The following is a 21,995-nucleotide window of genomic DNA, read 5'->3' as shown; positions in this document are numbered from 1 at the left end:
CTGCCCTCCAGGTCGGCGGCAGTGAGTCCTTATGTCCTGCAACCCTATCACCTCAACCCTGATGATCCACAACAACAAAAACGCGATGCATTCAGTGGAATGCATACATTTACTCAAACGTGAAACAGACCAAGTTCAACCGGAGCTTACTCCCAAGAAAAGGGTCGCAGCCATAAGGCTCCAAATGTGGCTATTTAGCAGGCGGGGATGCGTGTCTCCGTGCCTAATTTGCCGCTTAGTAGGGAGTGATAATGCCTTTTATTTTACATGTTTGTTATGAATTCGCCCACGAGGCTAGATATGACTGGGGAGCAGCTGGTGAATCTTTTAAGTCCACAGAAGGGACGGGGAAGCGGGGAGCAGGTGTTGTTAGACTCCAACTCCCAGCATCCCCGGCCAGCGCTGCCAATGGTCTTGCACGATGGGAGCTGGAGTCCATCAGCGCCCGAAGGCTCCCGCTTTGGCTATCCCTCCTTTTGCAGGCACAAGTACCAATCCATCACTACCCTCTAATAGCCACACGTCCGGATAAGAAATAATTCTGAATCTGCTTTGGGTTCAATTTATTTATTTAAACAAGATACACAATGCTGCACGGCGCCCACCATCTCCTATGCGTTTGCTGCATCCTTTCTCCTGCCTTGGTTCCCCTCTCTCATATACCGGTATGTGAAAATTGTTGAGTCAGAGTTACTGAATGGACAACACATGTCTCCGTTTTCTTTGTCTCCCCGGATCTATTTTATTGCCTGGGCCTCGGGACTGATCAAGTCACCTGTTCTTTGTAAGATGGCACTATATAAGTAATAAATATCAGATGGGCACAGAGATGAAGCCTCTTTGGGCGAGAGGCTGAGGAGGAGTGAGTGGTGTCAGATGCGAGTGAACCAGGGAGACCATTTGCTTATTTCCAACCAGCCGGTTTCGAAATGTGCCTTTGCCTTTAGACTACGGCTGCTTGCCACGTTTATTTCAATGCCTGAAAAAAATAAAAATAAAAATCGACCTAGAGAGAGAGAGAGAGAGAGAGAGAGAGAGAGAGAGAGAGAAAACCTGGTGCATTCACCCGCTCGCGGTGCCCGGAGGAATTCCTCTCGCGCGCATTTTCGTTCAGGCGCTTAAAGGGCACCGCGCCGTCGTGGGAGTATTTCTTTTCAGGCAGCGGCGAGGACAGCCCGGTGGGCGAAGGGAGGGGGTGGTGAGAAGAGGGAAAGATGGCCGCCTCCTTGCGGCTGAGCTGCAGCGGCCGTGGAGCCGCGAAGCTGCTGCTGGGCAGGAATGTCGCGCTGGGGGCTCCCGCTTGCCGGCCTCCCGCGGCTGCCTGGAGGTTCCTGCACCTCACCCGGGAGCGGCTGGGTGAGTGCTGGGTTTCATTACAGACAGAAGCCCCGCATTGGTCACCTGCCTCTAAAGGGTCGGGGTTATTTGGCTGCCTGTGGGATCAGCTCGCAGGGTCATTGATTTTGGGGGCGCTGGTGGGAAAAAGAGGCTTGCTTGTTTGGGTGGTCGGAGGGTGGCAGGTGCCCTTGCTCTGGGATGGAGTTTAGGCTGCATCCCCGGCATGCCTAGCGGCCTTTCACGTAGGGCTGTCTTTTCGATGTACCTGCAGCTGCTTCTGTTATGTCACAGTTCGTTTCTATGCTGCCTTTGGGGCGAACAGCGTCCCCGATCCGGTTTTCAAATCCTAAATTCAAACGGTATGATTGAGTGGGTTTTCATGTGTCACTCGCTTAAAAAGAGATTTAAAAGTAAAAACCAAAACCAAACAGACATATTTTTTGTGCCTAAAAGCAAAAACACCAGCCCTCCAAAAATGTGAAAAAGGGAGTAGGAGTAACTCCAATACGGTGCAGGTAGCTAATATATTGTTTACTATAAACTACCCACCAGTCCTACTCAGCATGGTCAGTAGCCAGAGATGATGGGATTTGTAGTCTAAAATATTTTAAAGGAGTTAGGTTTTAGAGAAGAAGGAACAGCTGGAAAATTTTTGTCCTTGATGTGTAACAGTCTCTTCAGCAATGTCTCTGAAGCTGTTCCTCTTAGTACCTTAGCTTTTAGTGATAAAAATCAGCAGTCTGAGAAGATGCCACAATATACACTTGTAGAATCTGGTAATTGGAAGGGATGCTGACGGTCATCTAGTCTAACCCCCTGCAATGCAGGAATATCAACTAAAGCATCCATGGAAGATGGCCATCCAACCACTGCTTTAAAACCTCCAGAGTCTCCCAAGGGCATCCATTACACTGTCGGGCAGCTCTTACTTGGCATTCACTCGGGTGTTCTTGTAAAATGAAACATTCATGAATTATTTTTTAAAAGGCAGTAAAAATGGGAACTTTTAACACATTGAAATGAAAAGTTACAGAATCTTAGAAAAGTCTGTCAATTCCAGGCAATATGTTGAAAACAAAGAAATGGTTCAGATATTGGTTTTGATTATAAATAAGGCAGCATTCATGCACTCTGTCTGAATAAACTTCTGTCAAAGAGGACCCTTAAAATCCCTGTATTGTAGATTATTATCTAGGACACTCCTGTTCTTCATTTCAGAAGGACTTCCTTAGACAGAAGACAAGGGGTAGATGGTTTCTTAGAAGTAAGTCCAACTATGGTAGCTGGTGCTTACTCCCAGGTAGGTCTGCACAGGACTATAGTCTTCAGCCCTCATCATGTGTTTCTTGCATGAAGAGGTTGTGGGACCACACATTTTAGCCCTGCCCAAAACTTGTGTATTATGGAATTACTTCTAAAGCAGTGAGTTTCTTTCTGTTTATTTATCTAACTATTTGTTACCAGTCCTTCATAGTTACAAACAATTCCAGAACGAGATACATAGCAATTTTAAAACACAACACCTCAAATTACAAAATAAATATATTTGTAGACTCCCTGCACAATTTAGAGTACTGGAAGGTCAGGATTCTCAATCAAAGGGGAAACGTACAGTAATAGAAGAAGTAGCACCACCATTGGGCCAGGGCTAAGTGTGCAACCTTGCAGCGCCTTTGATGTGTGCTATCCCTTTGTGCGAGTAATGCTTAAAGAGGGCTTTAATGAACTCACGGCTTATGTAAAAACTGAACTGAGGGCTTTACACTCTGAGCCAATATGTCACACGAGCTCTGAAGCTGGAGGAGGTTGTTAGGCAGCATCATACCTGACCCTACATTACTTCTTCTGTGACTTTTCTGTACTGCCTAAAAGCTCTGCCTTATCTACTGATGGGGAATATTTGCAGCTTAGTAGCATTGACCCAGTTGAATGTTTGCAGCTTAGAAGCATTGACCCAGTCTGCTCCTATAGGTGGGCTTGCAGTGTCAATACTCTCTTATGACACTGGCCCAGAGAATGTCTGAAGGTGGTGAAGGTGGAGATGGTAATGGAGTCTGCCCTTGAGCTGTGCCTAGGTTGGAGAGCCATATTTAAGTTGTTGTGGAGTTTCTTGGAAGAAGAGTAGGACATGTACAATGCTAATGGTAGTAGTAGTTATTGCTTCCTGTCCTGAATATTGCTTTGACGGTGCAAGAAGCCACATAGTTGAGCTGGAAGACTCTTTGAAATCCACTGTTAGCCAAATTGCTACACTCCTTCAAAAAGGCAATCACTTTTACAATTGGGAGCAAAGCACACCACTCCATAAGTGATAGTCTAAAAGTTAATGTTAACTCATCTGGCCTCTAACCTTTCTGTATTGTTGCCTGTGAAATATTTCTCACCAGCCACAATAATTTTAACCTGTAGGTGGCAGAAGTACATATTCTGGAGCATAACAGTACAGTTATCTTAGATGAATATTTGCATAGAAAGGCTGCTTTCTAGCTGATAGATGCATAACTGAAGCAGGAAGAAGGATAAGGGATGGATCCCTACAATGAAAAATGATTTGACATCTTGTCCTGCCATTGATATGTTGATGAATATTGTAGAAATAGATGAAGTGAGATAATGCATGTTCCTGAGCTCTCTGGAGAAATGGGGACCATGGAAATAGGATTAATAAACATATTGTGTGTTGTACATTACTTTTAGTTGGCATTCATGAACTGTACAGTATTATGTGTTCAGAGATACTGGAGCACTATATCCTGGGTTCTAGCTAAGTCAATAAACGTAGCTTTACCACAGGAGTAGGAACCTCCAGCCCACAGACATAGTACAGCCCACCATTTGGGAAGAGCCCCCTGTCACTCACAGCTCTTTCTTCACTCTCTGTCCTCTTCTCCAGTTGCTTTGCCATCCCTTGGTAGGGCTTGCCTTGAATGAATGAATGAATAAATAAATAAATAAATAAATAAATAAATAAATACTAATGTTAACAACAAAGAAGGAGAGATTTGTTGAGTTGCTTGGTTAGCCGTATTCAGATTCTTTTCAGTTGTGTGCATTTTGCTTCACTATTATAACTGATCACTAAACTGTTGTGTTTCATGGCTTATGTATTTTTTTATTTGTGTACCACTTTTCCACAAAATTGAGTCCAAAGTGGCTCATATCATATCAACAGAGTAATAAGTATTAACAATTTCAAAATACATAGAGGTATAGTTAGAAATAATCACAATATCAATAAATAAATGCAAAACAATCCATACAACAATGTAGAAAAAAATACACATAACCATACCTAATTTAACAGTTTAAAACTAAAGAGCGAGAACAATGCCTAACAGAAATAAAAAAGTGAGCATTCACAATATTATCATATTTGTGGAGTTCTTTGGTGTTCTCTAGAAATTCACTACCATGTATGTACAAAATCCTATCTGTTACAATAATGGGAAAATATGTACTTTATCTGGTAGGTAAAACTGTCAGCAGCTGTCTTGGTAATAGAGGTCTGTGATCACACATTTGATACCTGATGTGTTTATTATTATTATTATTATTATTATTATTATTATTATTATTAAAAAATGAGACAACATTTCACACTATAGTCAGATTTTGCAACAGCTTATTGAGTCATCTTTCTTGCTTAATGAATAATGATCCAGTTTTAGAATTTCTCCAATAATGATGTTGTAACTCTGACAAATTACTCAAAGGCAGGTCACTGTGGTTTCTTTCCTTTCACAAATGGGTATAATTTGAGTTTTTCCACGCGTTGCACAAGTCCAGTCTGAGATCAATATGAACCTTACCCAATATTATACCAATGCCTCAAAAAACCTTATGGAATGCATAGTTCTTTGTGATTACAGACTGATGACTTTGGCAGGCTAGGTTAAATTAGAAAGTCATATCTAAAACCTGTTGAAATTAAGCTAAGGTTGCTTGTAGTCAGGATTTGAGCAATACATGAAATAGTTCTTATAATAATCCAAAAAAGTATGTAATCACAAAATTCAGTTTCTTGGTAATATTGTTTGGCATTATGCTTTGTATATATGCCTTTCATTCCCATGACAGATCTACAGTAGAGTAGCTTGGGAAAGTTGATACTGTGCAAGCAAGCATAATTTAATACTATGTGCAATGCTGAATCATGTGTTTTGATGGAAATTTTATTTGTAAACTTAAACATGTTTATTTAAAAAAATACTATTACCCCGAGATGGCTATCACCATTGGAGGCTAAGGCCCGGAAGAGACTTAATATGGAGGCCGGATGGCCGAAATATTGGGAAATAATAGAAAAATTTGGAGATAATTGGAGGTTGCTGAGCTTGGAGAAACTAAAGAATAAGGTGCAAGATTGGCTACACTACGCTCAAATTCAAGAGGTGTTTAAATTGGACAAAAAGTTAGGTTTCCAGGTGGAAAAGTCGAAATTAGAGACAGAACTGTTGGAACCAAAGACTAAGGAACTTTCGAGAATGTACAATTTGCTGCTTAAATGGAACACGCAGGACGAGACTGTTAAATCAGCCATGGTAAAATGGGCTCAGGATATTGGGCATAACATTATGTTTGAGGACTGGGAAAGGTTATGGACCACTGGAATAAACTTTACAGCTTGTAATGCCTTGAAGGAGAATATTATGAAAATGATATATAGGTGGTACATGACCCCAGTCAAGCTCGCAAAAATATACCACCTGCCCGAAAATAAATGTTGGAAATGCAAGGAGGCTGAGGGGACATTTTTTCACCTCTGGTGGACATGCCCAAAAGTGAAGGCCTTCTGGGAAATGATATATAATGAGTTAAAAAAGGTATTTAAATATACCTTTGTTAAGAAACCGGAGGCCTTCCTCCTGGGCATTGTCGGCCAGAAAGTGTTAAAGAAAGGTAGAAGTTTCTTTATGTATGCGACAACAGCAGCAAGAATACTTATTGCAAAGTATTGGAAAACACAAGACTTGCCCACACTGGAAGAGTGGCAGACGCAATTGATGGACTATATGGAACTGGCGGAAATGACCGGCAGAATCTGAGACTTGGGAGAAGAAACAATGGAAGAGGATTGGAAGAAGTTTAAGGACTATTTAGTAAAACAATATAAGCTGTATGAATGTTAAGAACTTGCGTGATTCAGGAAATTTTGGCTCCAGCAAATAGATTTTGCAAAATAGAGATTTAAGATATAAGTAAGAAAAGGTTGAAACTAAGGTGATATTATGTTTAAATTTAAGGTATGATAAAAGTTATTTCAAGTTAAGGAGTAAAATATGTCAAAAGCAAGAATTAAGATTTGAAATAAGGTAATTTGTTGATATTTTATTATAAATAATGCAGAGTAAAGGAGATGTGAGGAAGTCCAGTAAGTCATATATCTTTGTACTTTATTTTTTTCTGAACTTTTTCTTTTCTTTATTTGATGTATTTTTCTTGTCTCTTTTTTCTTTTTTGAAGTATTCATTTTGGTGAAGGGATTTTGTATGTATACTGTTTATTTTGTATTTGAAAATTTAATAAAATATTAAAAATAATAATAATAATAAAATACTATTCTTGGGCATGTATTTTTTAGACTGCATCAAGTTTATCTCTTTGGTTGCCCCTGTAGGCGTTGTTAAGTTAAGGATATACTGAGATCCAATTATTTAGACTAAAACTGGTGTGGGCAAATTTGTATGTAGACTGAGCTGAGCTTATGACACAGCCATGAGGACATCTTTCACCTTGATCCACTTTTACTTAAATTGCCACCACTCAACTCTCTATGGCAGTGTTGTAGTACAAATTACAAATTGTGCTTGTGACAAACTCTTTACGCAACAACTTCACCATGGGCATAATTCAGCTCACATTCTGGCTACACAAATTACAGTGCAGCTGCCAGACCCCTCCTGTATGGCTGCTTTGTAGCAATTCTGATGGACTTCCGTGGGATTTACAAAGGAGTAAGTGTGCATAGGGTTACATAGGATTTATTACACCTCTTACGCTGATAAAATGAAATCATATACTTATCGAGAGACTTGATATTCCTTTTCTTTCTTTCTTTCCAAGGTACCCCTGCAGTTAAAATCCTCATGCCTGCGCTATCACCTACAATGGAAGAAGGAAACATAGTGAAATGGCTGAAAAAGGAAGGTGAATCTGAGTTAACCTAAATGCCGTTTTGGAGCACTGTGAACTGTGTCTTTTTTCCACTTCAGCCTAGTCACTTGCCACATCTTAATTCCATCAAAAAGAATTACCACAGTGTAATGCAGTACATTATATTTGCACATTGATATCCTGCTTCTCCTCTCAGAAGCTTATGGTGGCATATGTGGTTATCTCCTCCTCCTGCCCCACAACTGTATCCTAGTGTGAGCTTTGTGTGGCCAAGTGGAGATTTGAGCCTAGGTCTTCGCAGTCCTAGTTCGCACTAACCACTACACTACAGTGACTCTGCACTACTTCTAAACCATTATTTATTTATTAATGTATTTGTATACCGCTGAATCACAAAGCATCAGAGAAGTTAGTATCATTTATTTATTTAATTTGTATACTGCCTTTCACCGATAGATCTCAGGGCAGTTCACTACATAAAAATACAAGATTATTTTTTAAAAAAATTGCAAGATATATAAATTCTCTGGAATGTTTCCAGTGACTGCTGTGGTTGCGATACGAATTAAGATGATAAAAATTGTGCAAAAGAGAGACTCATTTAATTCAGTTTTGGGCTTCTGATGTTTACTAAGGCAAAAATGTATGCATCACTTGATATAACTTTAAAACCTGCTGATTTGTAGCTAAACAGAGCTTACTTCGGCCATAAGCCGCACAAAGCCTGAAGCCACCAAATTTGCTGCACATTTTGCACTTCTTTCCCTTCAGGCATTTTCTGGCCTAAGGCTCTGGACTTCAACAGCAGTATTTGCAATTTGGAAGGTGGACTGACTGAACCTTGGTCTCCAGCCCACATGCAGGGCAGATGACAGAAGCTTGAGATACCATCCTCCCTGCAAATCAAACACTTAACACAATATGGGGAGAGGTTGTAGTCCAGCCAGCTTTGCTAGGTTGGGTTTGTTGTTGTTTTTCAAACGTGCAGGGCATTTTCCAGATAGAGAATAATTAAAAAATGTGTTTCACCCCCCCATGTGTATTCTGAGTTGGTTTAGTCCATTCCACCACAGGACTTTACAACTTTAGTTCTTCATGGTGTGCTCCATATGTAGATCAGGTCTCCGTTGGTAGGAAGAGGCACCTCTTAAATGAAGGAAACAATAAAATCTGACTTGGCTTTTGAGAGTTCTGTAGCATGAATTATTTGGGCTCCTACTAGTCTATAAAATATTTCAGGCATATGCTATTAATAAATCAGCCTATCTGTAGTGTTAATGAGTTTTTAAAACATTCTATCAGTTTGCAGGTGCCATCTCTAAATTAGGAAAAGCTTTTTTAATTTTAAGACTAACTTCTTAACAAAATGATATTTTGGGTCATTCATTACCACTGCTCTTCTAGATTCTTGTCACTTAAAATAGCTGCTCTTTATAAAGGCATTTGGAAGGTTTTAAATCAGTACGGTTTAATCACATATTTTAAAGAGGATTTGAGTGGCTGGGGGGACCCAAATATAGTCTGAACTCTGGGCCTCTGAAAATTTGCATTAATATGTTTGTTTAAAAATAAAGGTGGCTAGCTACCTTTGTTGCTATCTTAAATAAAGCAGCACAGGAGTTTGAATCTCTCATAGCATCAAAAATGACTCATTTTTGGCCCCAGTTTCTCTTCTGAACATGGAATTTTCTTATTCTTCTCTCTAAAATTTAGCACATGGGATTTTCTTATTCTTCTCTCTAAAATTTAGCACATGGGATTTTCTTATTCTTCTCTCTAAAATTTAGCACTCTCTCATGCAGATGCTTGCTATCCATCTAAATAGTTCCACATCTATTCCATATGTCAAAAGGACAATCCAAATCAATAACGTTCATTCACGAGGCTAATGTATTAAAATACTGGCAAAATCTTAAGGCATCTTGAGAATTCTTACTAATTCTTCAGGATTTAATAGGTAAACCCATGGAAAGCAAATAATGGGAGGAAAGATCCAGTAATTTCTATACAAGTGTTTATTGGACAGATAATTAGACCATTATTCCTTTTCTTGAAGTGAAATGTTTGAAGAGACCAAATACAGTTTTGAAAGAAGTTTGCATTTGGCAGCTGCTTACTGTTACCAAAGGCACCTGAGTTATAAACATCACACTCTTTCAATATTCTCTCTTTTGTTTTCCATGAATGTAATGGAGGAAGGAAAAGACAAAGACGTGTGTGTCATTTCATTGACACAGCTATTACACATTGCCACCGTAATTGCTCAATGTTTAAAGTGTTTCATAAAGAAACCAAAGACAAATCCAATCAAATCCAATTTAGGGCTTAGGCAAGTCACTCCATTTCCTTTAGGCAAGACTGTTAAAAGCCTTTTTTTCATATTTTGATGAAAACTGTACTGCATGCAAAGTTGGTACATAAGCAAGCCTTTGTTACTTCAGTGCTCTAGAGAAGGTGTGTGTTGGATGGCTTTGACCCCAGAACCATTCAGAAGCCTCTCCCACTTCCCACTGTAATCCAGCTTTAATGGCAGCCATCCAGCAGGTCTTTCAGTAGACAAAGGCGTCTGAGTTCACAGGTCTGCTATCACAAGGCAGCAGATGGCGATCTTCTTGAATTGAGAAGAAAATACTGGCTTGAAACGATTCCATTTCATTTAAAAAATGAAAATGCATTTCTAAAAGGACTGTTTTATGTTGAAAGAAACTGAGCTTGCAGAGTTGCTTCCCAATTTTCTTCTCTTTTTGGTAGGGTGGAGAAGGCAGAGGAGCATTGCTTATCTGCAAATGATAGTATGAATTGAAATATCATTTGTTTGAAATCTCTGCTTAGAAGCTCAAAACATTTTATCTTTTAAATAATATATTGCTTATCAAGACTGGACTTCTTTATCTACAATTTTTGTTGCTGATTCAGATGGTGCCATTGATATTTTTTTAAAATAAAAAAACCCCTCTCTGGATTGTCCTAGCTTGGGAGCAGCCCTTGTGACTGATACTGAATCAGCCATTGGTTCATATCCCTTACAGCTTTTTAATGTTTTTATTTAGATTTTCCAGTGCTGCCTTTCCCTCATTGCCACCCTAATCTCTCTCCCAATTGCCCCAGTTCACACTGTCCTTGCTTTAACAGTTGTTACTGTCCAGCTTGCTGCCATCCATTTCCCATATAGGTTTGCTGCCCCCAACTTGACACCCTTTTCCCTTGGAGGTAGCAAAATGATAGAGCTGGTGAAGACTAAAGCTGCAGTTAGCAGTGGCAAAGAGAGTACAGTCGTACCTTGATTCTCGAACGGAAACCGCTCCGGAAGTCTGTTCGACTTCCGAAACATTCAAAAACCAAGGCGTGGCTTCCGATCGGCTGTAGGAGCTTCCTGCACTCAAGCGGAAGCCGTGTCGGACATTCAGCTTCCGAAAAATGTTCGAAACCCAGAACACTTCCTTCCGGGTTTTCGGTGTTTGGGAGCAAAAATGTATGAGTACCAAGGCATTCGAGAACCAAGCTATGACTGTACTTGGCTTCTTGATATTTAGTGCACCCACATGACAGGCTATAACCTCCACCCCAACCCAATATGCCAAATTATATGATGATGGGATTTAGGGTGGTTTTGATTAAAAAGTGGTAATAAGGTTCTGCAAATGCCTTTATTCCTCACTTTATATTACTGAGATTCCTTGAACTGTAGAATCATTTCGTAATGCTATTGTGAGTTGCTAAGTGTAGTCCCTCTCTGTTCCAATATCAGTTTTCACTATTGTGTCTTGACTTTGTTTCTAAACATGTTACACTATATGGTTCTAAAATACTGTTTTCTCTCAGTGCTCTGAAACGAATTGATTTAAAACGTTGAATTATCTTTTGATTTTTACAGGAGAAACAGTGACTGTTGGAGATGCATTGTGTGAAATTGAAACAGATAAAGCAGTGGTTACCATGGAGTCAAGTGATGATGGCATATTGGCTAAAATAATGGTAGGGAGAACTTTTTTATTCTATATTACGGCCTTTGGTATATGAGCTCAGCAATCAGTAGGCTCTTTGCTAAGACTTTCCTTTATTTCAGGGATGTGGAATTGAATCTTACTGATCTTCCTTCTCCCCACCACTCCACAGGCCAACTTTGAAAAATGGGTGGAGCCACTCACTTGTCAATCACTTGATATTGTTACGTTGTCAAGCAACAATGTGAAAGGGGCTCACCTTTAAGTCTGTTTGCAGGAGGTTTAGTTCATTTGCAGGTGGTTTGTAAAGGCAATGTTTCTTAGGGTCCATCAGCTGACTGCCTCTGAGAGACATCAGTGTAAGGAAACATCAAATGATGCATGTTGACGCAGAAAAATCTCAATTTCACATATACCTTCAAGGGGTCGAAACTGGCAGTGATTAACTGGAAACAATACCTTGATTGCAGTGGATAGCTTAATGAATATGTTGACCCAGAGTGCAGCAGCTGGGAAATGGACAAATTCCACACTAGCGATCGTTAGGAAAGGAATTGAAAATAAAACAGTCAGTATCGCAGTGCCATTATACAAATCTGAGGTGCAACCGTGTTTGGAATATTGCGTACAATTCTGTTCGCTTTCCCTCTAAAAGGTTATTGGAAAAGCTTCAGAAAAGAGTCACTGAAATGATTAAGGGGACTCCTCTATGGTGAAAAGTTTTAGCTGTACACTTTCATGCAACTCATAGTTGAACTGTGGCACTCGCTTCCACAGGTGGCATTGGTGGCCACCATCTTGGAAAGGATTGGACAAATTAATGGGGGATAAGGCTATCAGCGACTTCTAGCCATAATGGCTGTTGTCTGCCTCCGCTGTTGGAGGCAGTATGCTTCTGAATACCAGCTGCTGGGAACCACAGGAGGGGAAGAGTGCTCTTGTGCTTTGATCCTTCTTGTTGGTTTTCCAAAAGCATCTGTGTGACCATTGCAAGAACAGTATGCTGAGTTAATGGGCTGTTTGCCTGATCCATCAGGCTCTTTTTATGCTCTTATTGTTGAAATGGATTTAAAAATCAATTGAGCCCACAATATGTGTACAGTGGTATCTCGGGTTATGAACTTAATTCGTTCCGGAGGTCTGCTCTTAACGCAAAACTGTTCTTAACTTGAGGTGCACTTTCGCTAATGGGGCCTCCCTTTGCCACCGCGCCACCGGCACATGATTTCTGTTCTCATCCTGGGGCAAAGTTCACAACCCGGAGCACCTACTTCCGGGTTAGCAGAGTTTGTAACCTGAAGGGTTTGTAACCCAAAGCGTTTGTAACCCGAGGTACCACTGTACTCATATGCATGTACATGAAATACGCTTATGAGGATAACTTATTTGTATCCAAATGTGCTTGTTAGGGCTGTTGGCATCAGAATGTGATTGATTTGCTAGTCCACCAAGCATTTGTTTTTTAAATGCTTTTGTAATGCTTTTTGACAGAAGAATTTTATTTTAACAGAAGCTGCTCTGTGTCTGGTAGTAATACTTTTTTCACACCACATCATTGCAGCTGGTAATGAGGAGGAGACCTTTTGTATTGTCAGTAGGATGGGTTGTTATAATGCAGTACAGATTGAACGAGTTGAGAAATGTGTTCATTGAAATGAAGGGTATTTCTTGTTTTTCCATTTTTCTTTCCCGCTATTGGTAAATACATTGGGGGAGGAAAAGGGGTGTAGCAGAGTGGAGAACAGTCTTAACCAAGCAAAGTCATATGCAGAAGCCCTTCTGTCAGCATATCTTACACTGAGGCTTCATTTAAAACACTATTATAAAGTCTACTAATGTTGCACATTAAAATCCCATTAAAGCAGTGTTATGATGTGCAGTCCCTTGTGTAAATTCTTATCACATCACTGGTCCTGATACTGAACTTGTAGTGAGCTGAAATTGTTTGCTTAAGCGTGTTTTGCAAATGAGTTTCAAAGCCCAATGTGTGAAAAGGATATGAAATAGCAGCCCGGCTAGTTAAGGAAGAAACCAAGCAAGAAAATGCCTGCTTGAAGCATGATGTAAGATGTGCTCTTTTTAGTTGCTTCTTATGCAAACAGTACAGTGTTTGTTTGTGATAATCAAATATGTGGACTTCTGTTCACAAAAAAATCCCCTGCGCACCCCCTATCACCTGGTTAGAAAGCAAATCCTATTAAATGGGAAAGTATGGAACATCCTGGCATCTGTTCCCTCCCCCTTTCCTTTTCCTCCTCTTCTTTTTGTGGTTTAATTAATACAGCTTATAATTACAGTCATTCTGAACACTAAGAATTCTGAGCATTCACTCATGTGAATCTCCATCATCATTTTGAAATGGTATAGCCCAGACAAAGGTTTGTCACCTTATCTGTTTCTGGGGACAATGTCAGTAAGCATATTTACTATTTACTGAGCATATTTACCTCAATACAGCATGTTTCTGACCGTGCAATCCTATTGGGAACATGTCTCACTGTAATCAGTAGGAGACTTGAGATAAGTTTGACTACTTAGAATTGCAGTGTGAAATAGTCTGCTTTGTGTCTATGCTACAGCTTCTGCAACTAACTTCAGGAGCATGGCATAGTTAAACTAACTACAATATGAGACTCTGTTGCGGGGTTGGCTGCTAAAAAATACTCTGGTTCTTTCATGGGCTTGTATTTAACTTTTAGCGTTAAACCTTCTGCTATATATCCTGCAGGACTAGGCAGTCCTAGCCCCTTAGAAGAAGTGGTTGGGCTGGTGAAGCTGCTGAGTGGGTGCAGGGGAGCATATTTTTCTTTCCCAACTATAAAACATTTACATTAGGTACAGGTGTGTGTATGTAGACATCAACCTGATTTCTCTACCCCCCCCCATCTATTTTCAGAAGGAAGAAGGAAGCAGAAATGTGCGTTTGGGTCAACTAATCGCCTTGCTAGTGGACGAAGGACAAGACTGGAAGCAAGTTGAAATACCAGCTGAAACGAGCATTGCTGTGCCAGCAGCAGCAGCCCCACCTCCCACTCCTTCAGTAACATTGGCCCATAAAGTGGAACACCATCCTGGAAAGCTACAGTGAGTTTCTGCACACTTTTTGAGCCAAGGCTTTCACTTTTTGATCATGCCCCACAGAAATTTAGCATTTGAGGACAACCAAATTCAGTGCCCTTAATACTGCTGCAAAGCTATGGCAAAAAGAGGGATTATGCCTGTAGATTTGCATGCTGTACAAAAGAGAAAAATTGTACAGTGGTACCTCTGGTTGTGAACGGGATCTGTTCCAGAGGTCCAGTCGGATCCCGAGGTTTCCGCAACCTGAGGACCACTTCTGTACATGCACACATGGCAAAACCCGGTAAAATACTTCTGGGTTTGCCGCTTTCGCATCCCGAAGTTTACGTAACCAGAGGGTTACGTAACTGGAGGTACCACTGTAGTGCTTTTGGATGAAGATGCAGGAATCTTTAACCAACAAACCTTGGTTAAAGCATGGAGGTAAGAGACCAGTTTTAATACCCCTGTGAACTTTCAGTGATAGCAATGGTATTAGCAGCACTGGCTGTAGTAAAGTAATATAAAAAGCAAGGGGAACCATGTCGGTCCATAAGAATTAAAAAAAACTCTCCGAAAGCCAGAGTTAGGTAATATCTTTATTAGGACCAAACAAAATGTCACAAAATAGTGACATGATTTCAGAACTCTTCATCAGGCAAGATATTACACAAAGCAGAAGAAATGAGGAAAACTGTGCTGCGGTTGTAGACCTTCCAGTACTTGTGTCATAACGTTGGAAGACTTAATAGACATCCTTCACTTCAGAATGTAATGAGCAGTGCTGAAATAAAGCATTGAAATAAGTGACCAATTATACTGTAGTTGAGCTTGTGACGTTCTGCATGATGGGGAATCCTTTAATGTCAAGGAGGTCCTTGAGGTAAAGGGCCCCATGTCTTTTTGGATTTGCTTGGAGATGAAAGGATTTAACTTTTTTGTAGGGCTGTATATTGAATCAGACCGTTGGTCCATTTAGCCGAGTATTGTCTGGTCTGATTGTCAGTGACACTCTAGGAAAGAGTGTTCCCCGTGATTATTTTTTCTTCCATTAAACAAATTTCAGAATCTCAGTTATGGTTGTGATGGGAGATATACCTGCCAACTTATTTTTCATGTGTAGAGTGTTTTGGTCATTATTTTGTTGTTGGTATAATCTTCAATTGTGTATGTGAAAACAATCAACTTCTAAGCATTCAAAATTATGCATAGCTAGAGTTGTACAACTTGATAGTTTCCTGGCAATAAGAGAAAGAGCCATTAGTCTGGAAATAGGGTCCACAGATACATAGATCATCCAGGTATTGGTGGATTTCTAAAGTTCCTTTATATGTATGCAACAGGATGATCAAATGTGCTTCTTTTTAGATGCTACATTCTTAAATATGTTGTTTAATATTCTGGCTGTCCTGTATTTTTATTTTATTTTATTTTTTTACTTCTACTAACTTCAGGGTTACCACAAGTCTGCTGATACTGTGTGTGGCCTGTTGTCATTTTGACTACAAAAGTGAGAGCATACAAAGGCTTGGCTCAGAATTAGAATATAGGATGGTGCCGTATAAACTCCTTTACCAAAATTGACAGGTTTTTAAATATGTGCCTTTTTAATGCAGTTTTTGCTTTGTCTGTAGGTTTCGGTTAAGTCCTGCTGCTCGCAACATTCTGGAGACACATGGACTTGATGCAAGTGGTTGCACACCTTCAGGTCCTCGAAGCATCTTCACTAAAGAGTACGGCATCTGTTCACTCCTTTCTTCCTTTATTTCTATATTTCTTCCTCATTTTTTTTTTATTTTTTTTTGTAGGAAGGATCAGTGCTAGGTAGATGTTGAGACTAATTTGATGTCCAGTGAAACAGGTATTGGAAGCTATCTTAGGAAGATTTTCTAATTGTTATTAGATTGTGGCATATTTGAACTCTGAAATATATTGGTATATATGTGTGGTAGAAGAAAGGAAGGATGAAAGAGAAAAGCAAGACTGCAGCAAAACCTTTACCCTTTATCTTTTTAACACCTGATTGGCTCTCTAAACACTCGTGCACATTGGCTACATTCAAGTGAAGGAAAGCTACTGCATATCAACCTAAGCAAGTTGTGCTTCCTTTTTCTGGTTATTTGGCTATAACTTTTGATAGAGTACAGATAATTGAACAAACTTTATTGCATTACATTCTTCATTAAATTGTCTTCCCATTGATAAATAATTTTATGACATTACTAAAAAAAATAGTGGTGTTATGAGCCATCAAACCTCAGAAACACACTTTTCCCAAAAGGTTTCACACAATTTTGGCCACTAGCTTATGCATCACACATTCCACAGCCACAAAAGTTTCTGATGTCCCGATTAAGCAGTTTCTGATATTGAAACCTGTGTGATCAATTGGCAGAAGAGGTACAGTGGTACCTCAGGTTAAGAACTTCATTCGTTCTGGAGGTCTGTTCTTAACCTGAAACTGTTCTTAACCTGAGGTACCACTTTAGCTAATGGGGCCTCCTGCTGCCGCTGCACGATTTCTGTTCTCATCCTGAAGCAAAGTTCTTAACCCGAGGTACTATTTCTGGGTTAGTGGAGTCTGTAACCTGAAGCGTCTGTAACCTGAAGCATCTGTAACCCAAGGTACCACTGTATAGTGCTTTGGTTTTGGTTTTGAATTTATTGAGATTTTTCAAGTAGACAGAAATTACATAACTTGGTTGAACCATGGCGTTGGAACAGTTTCTCGAAGGCCTTCTTGTCCAACCCACTGCTGATATACAGTGGTACCTCGGGTTACAAAGACTTCGGGTTACAGACTCCGCTAACCCAGAAGTAGTACTTCGGGTTCAGAACTTTACCTCAGGATGAGAACAGAAATTGTGCGGCGGCAGCATGGCGGCAGCAAGAGGCCCCATTAGCTAAAGTGATACCTCAGGTTAAGAACGGTTTCAGGTTAAGAATGGACCTCCGAAACGAACCAGAGGTACCACTGTAGATACCTTTTGCTATAGAATCCCTGATGGGTAGCCATCCAACCTCTGCTTGAAGGCTGCTTTCCCCCTTCCTTAGAAAAAATTGTCTGCCTATACTGTTATAGACCTATACCAAGTCAAGACCTAGATTTAAATGGTTTAGGAAATTATATATTAAAACAAACAACAATGAGAAGCAGCACAGCTTGTGCTTCGTTCACATTGTGACCTGATTTAGACAGAACAGTGAGCTGTGTGGATGTTATATCATTTGTAATAGCAGCTCATTATCAGGAAGCTTAGTCATTATGTAAGTGTAACTGTAAATTATGGTATGCAAGTAGTTCGTGGCAGGTGGGAGCCCTCTAGGTCACAAAGATATCTAATTAACTTTTCCTGGTAGCCATGGAGATGTACCACAGATTTTGCTAGAGGAGTAGAGGGGATGTTTGCAGCTAGAGAAATGCCTTTAAAACACACACATGCCAACACCTACCTTTATTATTTCTTTTAACAGAATAAATTGTCTTGGAATAGCCCATTTAAAAGAGGAGTTTGCTGCTTAAATCATCACTGTAAAATTTCTAAATCGTGGTAAAAAAGAGGGACACATTCACTCATAGTTATTTTTTTAAAAACAAAACAAAACTCTGTATGGATTTTTTTTTTAATGTTTGGATAAACAGATTTGAATGCATGTTGGTTGGGAAAATATATGCCGTGCAGCTAAGGCTTGCATCCAAAGTACTGTGAAGTCTCATGTCCCATAAGTTCAAGGATTTATGCTTGGGCAACGAAACTTCGCTGGGCATGTGCCCTGCACTCTTCCCAAATCCCAGCAGATGTAGGGAGCACATGCAGGGAGGGGAGAGGGGAATGTTATATTGCGCAAGCATCAATCGTTGTGCTAATCCAGGCATAGGCAAACTCGGCCCTCCAGATGTTTTGGGACTACAACTCCCATCATCTCTGACCACTGGTCCTGTTAGCTAGGGATGATGGGAGTTGTAGTCCCAAAACATCTGGAGGGCCGAGTTTGCCTATGCCTGGGCTAATGGAACAAGGGCATTGGATATTGCCCTTAGAACTGAATTACCAATAAATGCTCTAGGGTTCCTTTCCATGGAGATACAGTGGTACCTCCGGTTGCAAACAGGATCTGTTCTGGAGGTCCGACCGGATGCCGAGGTTTTTGCAACCTGAGAATCACTGTTATACGCATGTGCGTGGTGGTAGACTGTTTCTGCGCATGTGCGCACGGTGATAGGCTGCTTCTGCACATGCACGCGTGGCGGTAGACCGGTTCTGTGCATGCGCGTGGCGAAACACTTCCAGCGTTGCTGCTTTTGCAACCTGAAGTTTACGTTACCCAAGGAGCTACTGTACAGTGAAATGCAACTGATGCTATTTCTGTACAGTATCTAAATGCATGGTTCTTTACTGATTCAGAGTAAATGTTTCTCAAGGCTGGCGCTACTAATAGGTATAGTGAGGCAGCTATCTTGGGCAACACATTTCAGGTGTCATGAAAGGGCAACAAGTTGTTAATTTTTTTATTATTGTATTTTTAATGCCAGGATGAGAGAAAAGGTGTTCATGACGTTTGCTAGCTCAGATGCCAAAATAACCTGGCTGACCTTCAGTTCTTGACTTGCAGACAGGTGGGAAATGTCATTGGCTACTTCACCTCAGGCTACAAATTGTATTGGGCCAGCCCTGATACTTCTGGTGTGAAACTATCACAGAACAGGGGTTCTCAGACATTTTTTAAATGAAATTATTACTGCTTTGTCTGGCTGGTCAGGCTTACTAGTTGAAGGCAGCAAGGAAAGTGTCTGTTTGCAGTATAACTTGTTTATTTATTATTCTATAGATCTCTTGAATGCAAGAAATTTAAAAGATTGAAATATATATCCAGTGCCATCCAGTTTCAGTATTAAGTGCAATTCATCACACATAATGTGGTGGGTTGTATCATTGTCCTGGAAAGTACTGCAATGCTTACAAATCTATATTCACATTGGCACTTACCATAAACCTTGATTAATCATTGCTGCCATCAAATATTGTTCTTGTTCCTCTTTCAGGTTTCCCTATTAGCATGTTGTTACCCAATTAACTTTTATGTTTACTGGACAGTCAAGTGTTTTATGTAGTATACAAAGCTGTGTAATTGCTTAAGCTGTCTGCAATTATTTTCATAATGGTGGTTACTATCAGTATAGCATGTGGGCATTACTGACAAACAAAAGACTCAAATTCTGTAGATGATACGTTCAAGGCAATTATTTTTTGCCTTGGCTACTCTTTTCAAAACTCAAAGGAATGGCAATACATATATCCTGCGTATTTGAGCCATTTCCTTGGGAGTGTATGGGAATTGAACTTTTCCCATATATGCATTCATTTGTGACTTGGAATACCTTGAAGTGTTTTAGCTGGATTATTACCGTATTTTTCCGTGTATAGGACTAGTGGTTTTCCCCCTAATGTCCAAAATTTGGGGGCGTCTTATACACGAGGGCCATCTCCCCCCATTTTCTTGAACTGGAGATGGAAAAATACGGTATGTCAGTAGTTTCCTCTGTTTGATTAGGCAGCATTACTTTATTTAGTAATTTTGGCACTTTTCATTCTATTTGATTAACTATCTAGTGTTTACATAATTTAAAAACCCCAATTCCTATATTAAAGGAAAAAATATGGACTAGGATCTTAGAAAGCTACTATAGGTGCAGCCAAGGTTTTGAGCTTGGCTAGTTAGTTTGCTTTTTACACTTTTAATAGCCTCCCCATGCCAGCTGTATCACAAATTCAGAGTTTCCTAGATTTGGAGTCATGGCAAATGGATCTGCGGCTTGAAAGACACAAGCCAAAAGTCCCTTGTGTGTGTGGAATTAGTTGCACAGTTCTTTGGAGTCTGGCCATAGTCTTAATATGAATGCAGGTGATAGTTGTGTATATTTGAATATTAAAAATAGGGGCAGGTGTGTTTCTACATAATATGTATGTACCATGCTGTTTGGAAACCTGCCAAATTCAGAAGGGCTGTTCATTCTTCCAACTTTGCTCTCACATCTGCTTTGAGTTGTATTGCAAGGAACAGGTAAACATGGATCTCTTGTATGTGAGAGAGCGATAAAAAAAACTTACTTGGATGGGTTAGGCAACCCTTATGCTTTCGGTAAACCCTTTTCAGTAGGAAAAATAAATAAATCCTAAAATAAGTGAACTATGGGCAAAGTTGCCTACTTGGAAGTGAGTCCCTAAACATGCATGAATCAGCAGTTCTGTGCATAGAAGTAACATTCAGTGTGCACATGACAACTGCCTGCTGCCTGGATGTTATTTACAGATTGCAGTTCATGGTCTTTATGCCGGTAGTTGGATTGCTGAATGTTATTGGCCGTAGCTGCCAAGGAGACTGAATATTCCATGGCAGCTGTAGTTAGTCAGTAAAATGACTACTTGTGTGGAAGCCAGAGGGGAAACTAGTGAATTGTGTAAAGATGGACTTGCCATGTGGGAGATATCACCTCAGCAGTTTTCTGTCTTGAAGGTGACTTAACTACGGCTTGGGAAATCTATCTTTTATTTATTATTGAATTTGTATAATGTCCTTCCTCCCAAAGGGGCCCAGGGCGGCAGACATTAAAACATTAAAAAAATACAATGTTAAATAAATTTTATTTTAAAAAACATATTTTAAAGCAATTTAGAATACTTCAAAGCCATTGCATCCCCTCACAGTTACTAATTTCAGAATTGCCGTGGCCAGTATCTTATCAGCCATCAAATACCTGGGTAAACAGATATCTTTAAATTTTCTCCTGAAAGTCAATAATGAGGGAGAGAGATACACCTCACCAGGCAGGGCACTCCACGAACGGGGAACTACCACCAAGAAGGCACTGCTATAGGTCATTGCCAACATCACGGCTGCTAGAGCACCACCAATAGGGTGCTCCTACCGAATGTGGGGCCCAAGATGGTTGACATGGGGGAGATGCTTTCTTAGCTGCTTGAGTCCCAAAACTGTTAACACTTGGTACACTAGCTAACATTTTAAATTGGGCTCGGTAGTTCACTGGCAGCCAGTGCAGAAATTTCAGGACCAGTGCTAGCCTGGCATCCAAACTGAAACCTGCTTATGTAGCTTTGAGAAGAAATTCAGAGTCCAGTTGAAGCCGTGGCCCTACAAGCAGTGCTTTTCTTCTAGAAAATAAGGTGCCAGAACTGCTTGCCCCTAGAAAAAAGCACTAGCTACAAAGAACCCTCTTAGTTGTTCTGTTCACGCTATTCTGCTAATCTTACTGACAGTATTTGGCTCGATAATTCCCAGCCTGGTTCTTTTCAGAACTGCAGGTGGCAGTAAGACACAATTTTTATAGGCCATGACATCTTAACCAGTTAAAGTAGCTAAATCCCTTGCATTCTATCTTGCAAATTAATTGTGGAAATGGATCTGGATTCCATATAAAGGATTCATTGGTCAATTACCACAAAATCTTTACCAGCACGAACCTGTATTTGGTTTTAATAATACTGGCTTTTACCTTTATTTGGAAATATATACATTGTC

The 21,995-nt window shown here is 40.1% G+C and overlaps 1 protein-coding gene across 2 annotated transcripts in view; it reads left to right on the top strand.

The window, feature by feature from the left end:
- Positions 1-1,168: 1,168 nt before the first annotated feature.
- The window catches only part of PDHX (pyruvate dehydrogenase complex component X), a 45,875-nt gene continuing 25,048 nt past the window's right edge, over positions 1,169-21,995 (top strand). Inside the window, exons 1-5 of one of the 2 annotated variants that reach the window (XM_028728166.2) lie at positions 1,169-1,356; positions 7,402-7,485; positions 11,327-11,427; positions 14,293-14,480; positions 16,091-16,189. In XM_028728166.2, coding sequence (XP_028583999.2) covers positions 1,215-1,356; positions 7,402-7,485; positions 11,327-11,427; positions 14,293-14,480; positions 16,091-16,189 — 614 coding nt within the window. In that variant the 5' untranslated portion in view covers positions 1,169-1,214. Of the gene's footprint in view, positions 1,357-2,556; positions 2,639-7,401; positions 7,486-11,326; positions 11,428-14,292; positions 14,481-16,090; positions 16,190-21,995 lie in introns of those variants that run through there. The other variant, XM_077929212.1, reaches the window with a different exon arrangement.

Source organism: Podarcis muralis, chromosome 1, assembly GCF_964188315.1.
Source record: "Podarcis muralis chromosome 1, rPodMur119.hap1.1, whole genome shotgun sequence".
NCBI lineage: Eukaryota > Metazoa > Chordata > Lepidosauria > Squamata > Lacertidae > Podarcis > Podarcis muralis.
The sequence above is the reverse complement of the archived record's forward strand: the minus strand, read 5'-3'. Positions and strand labels throughout refer to the sequence as shown.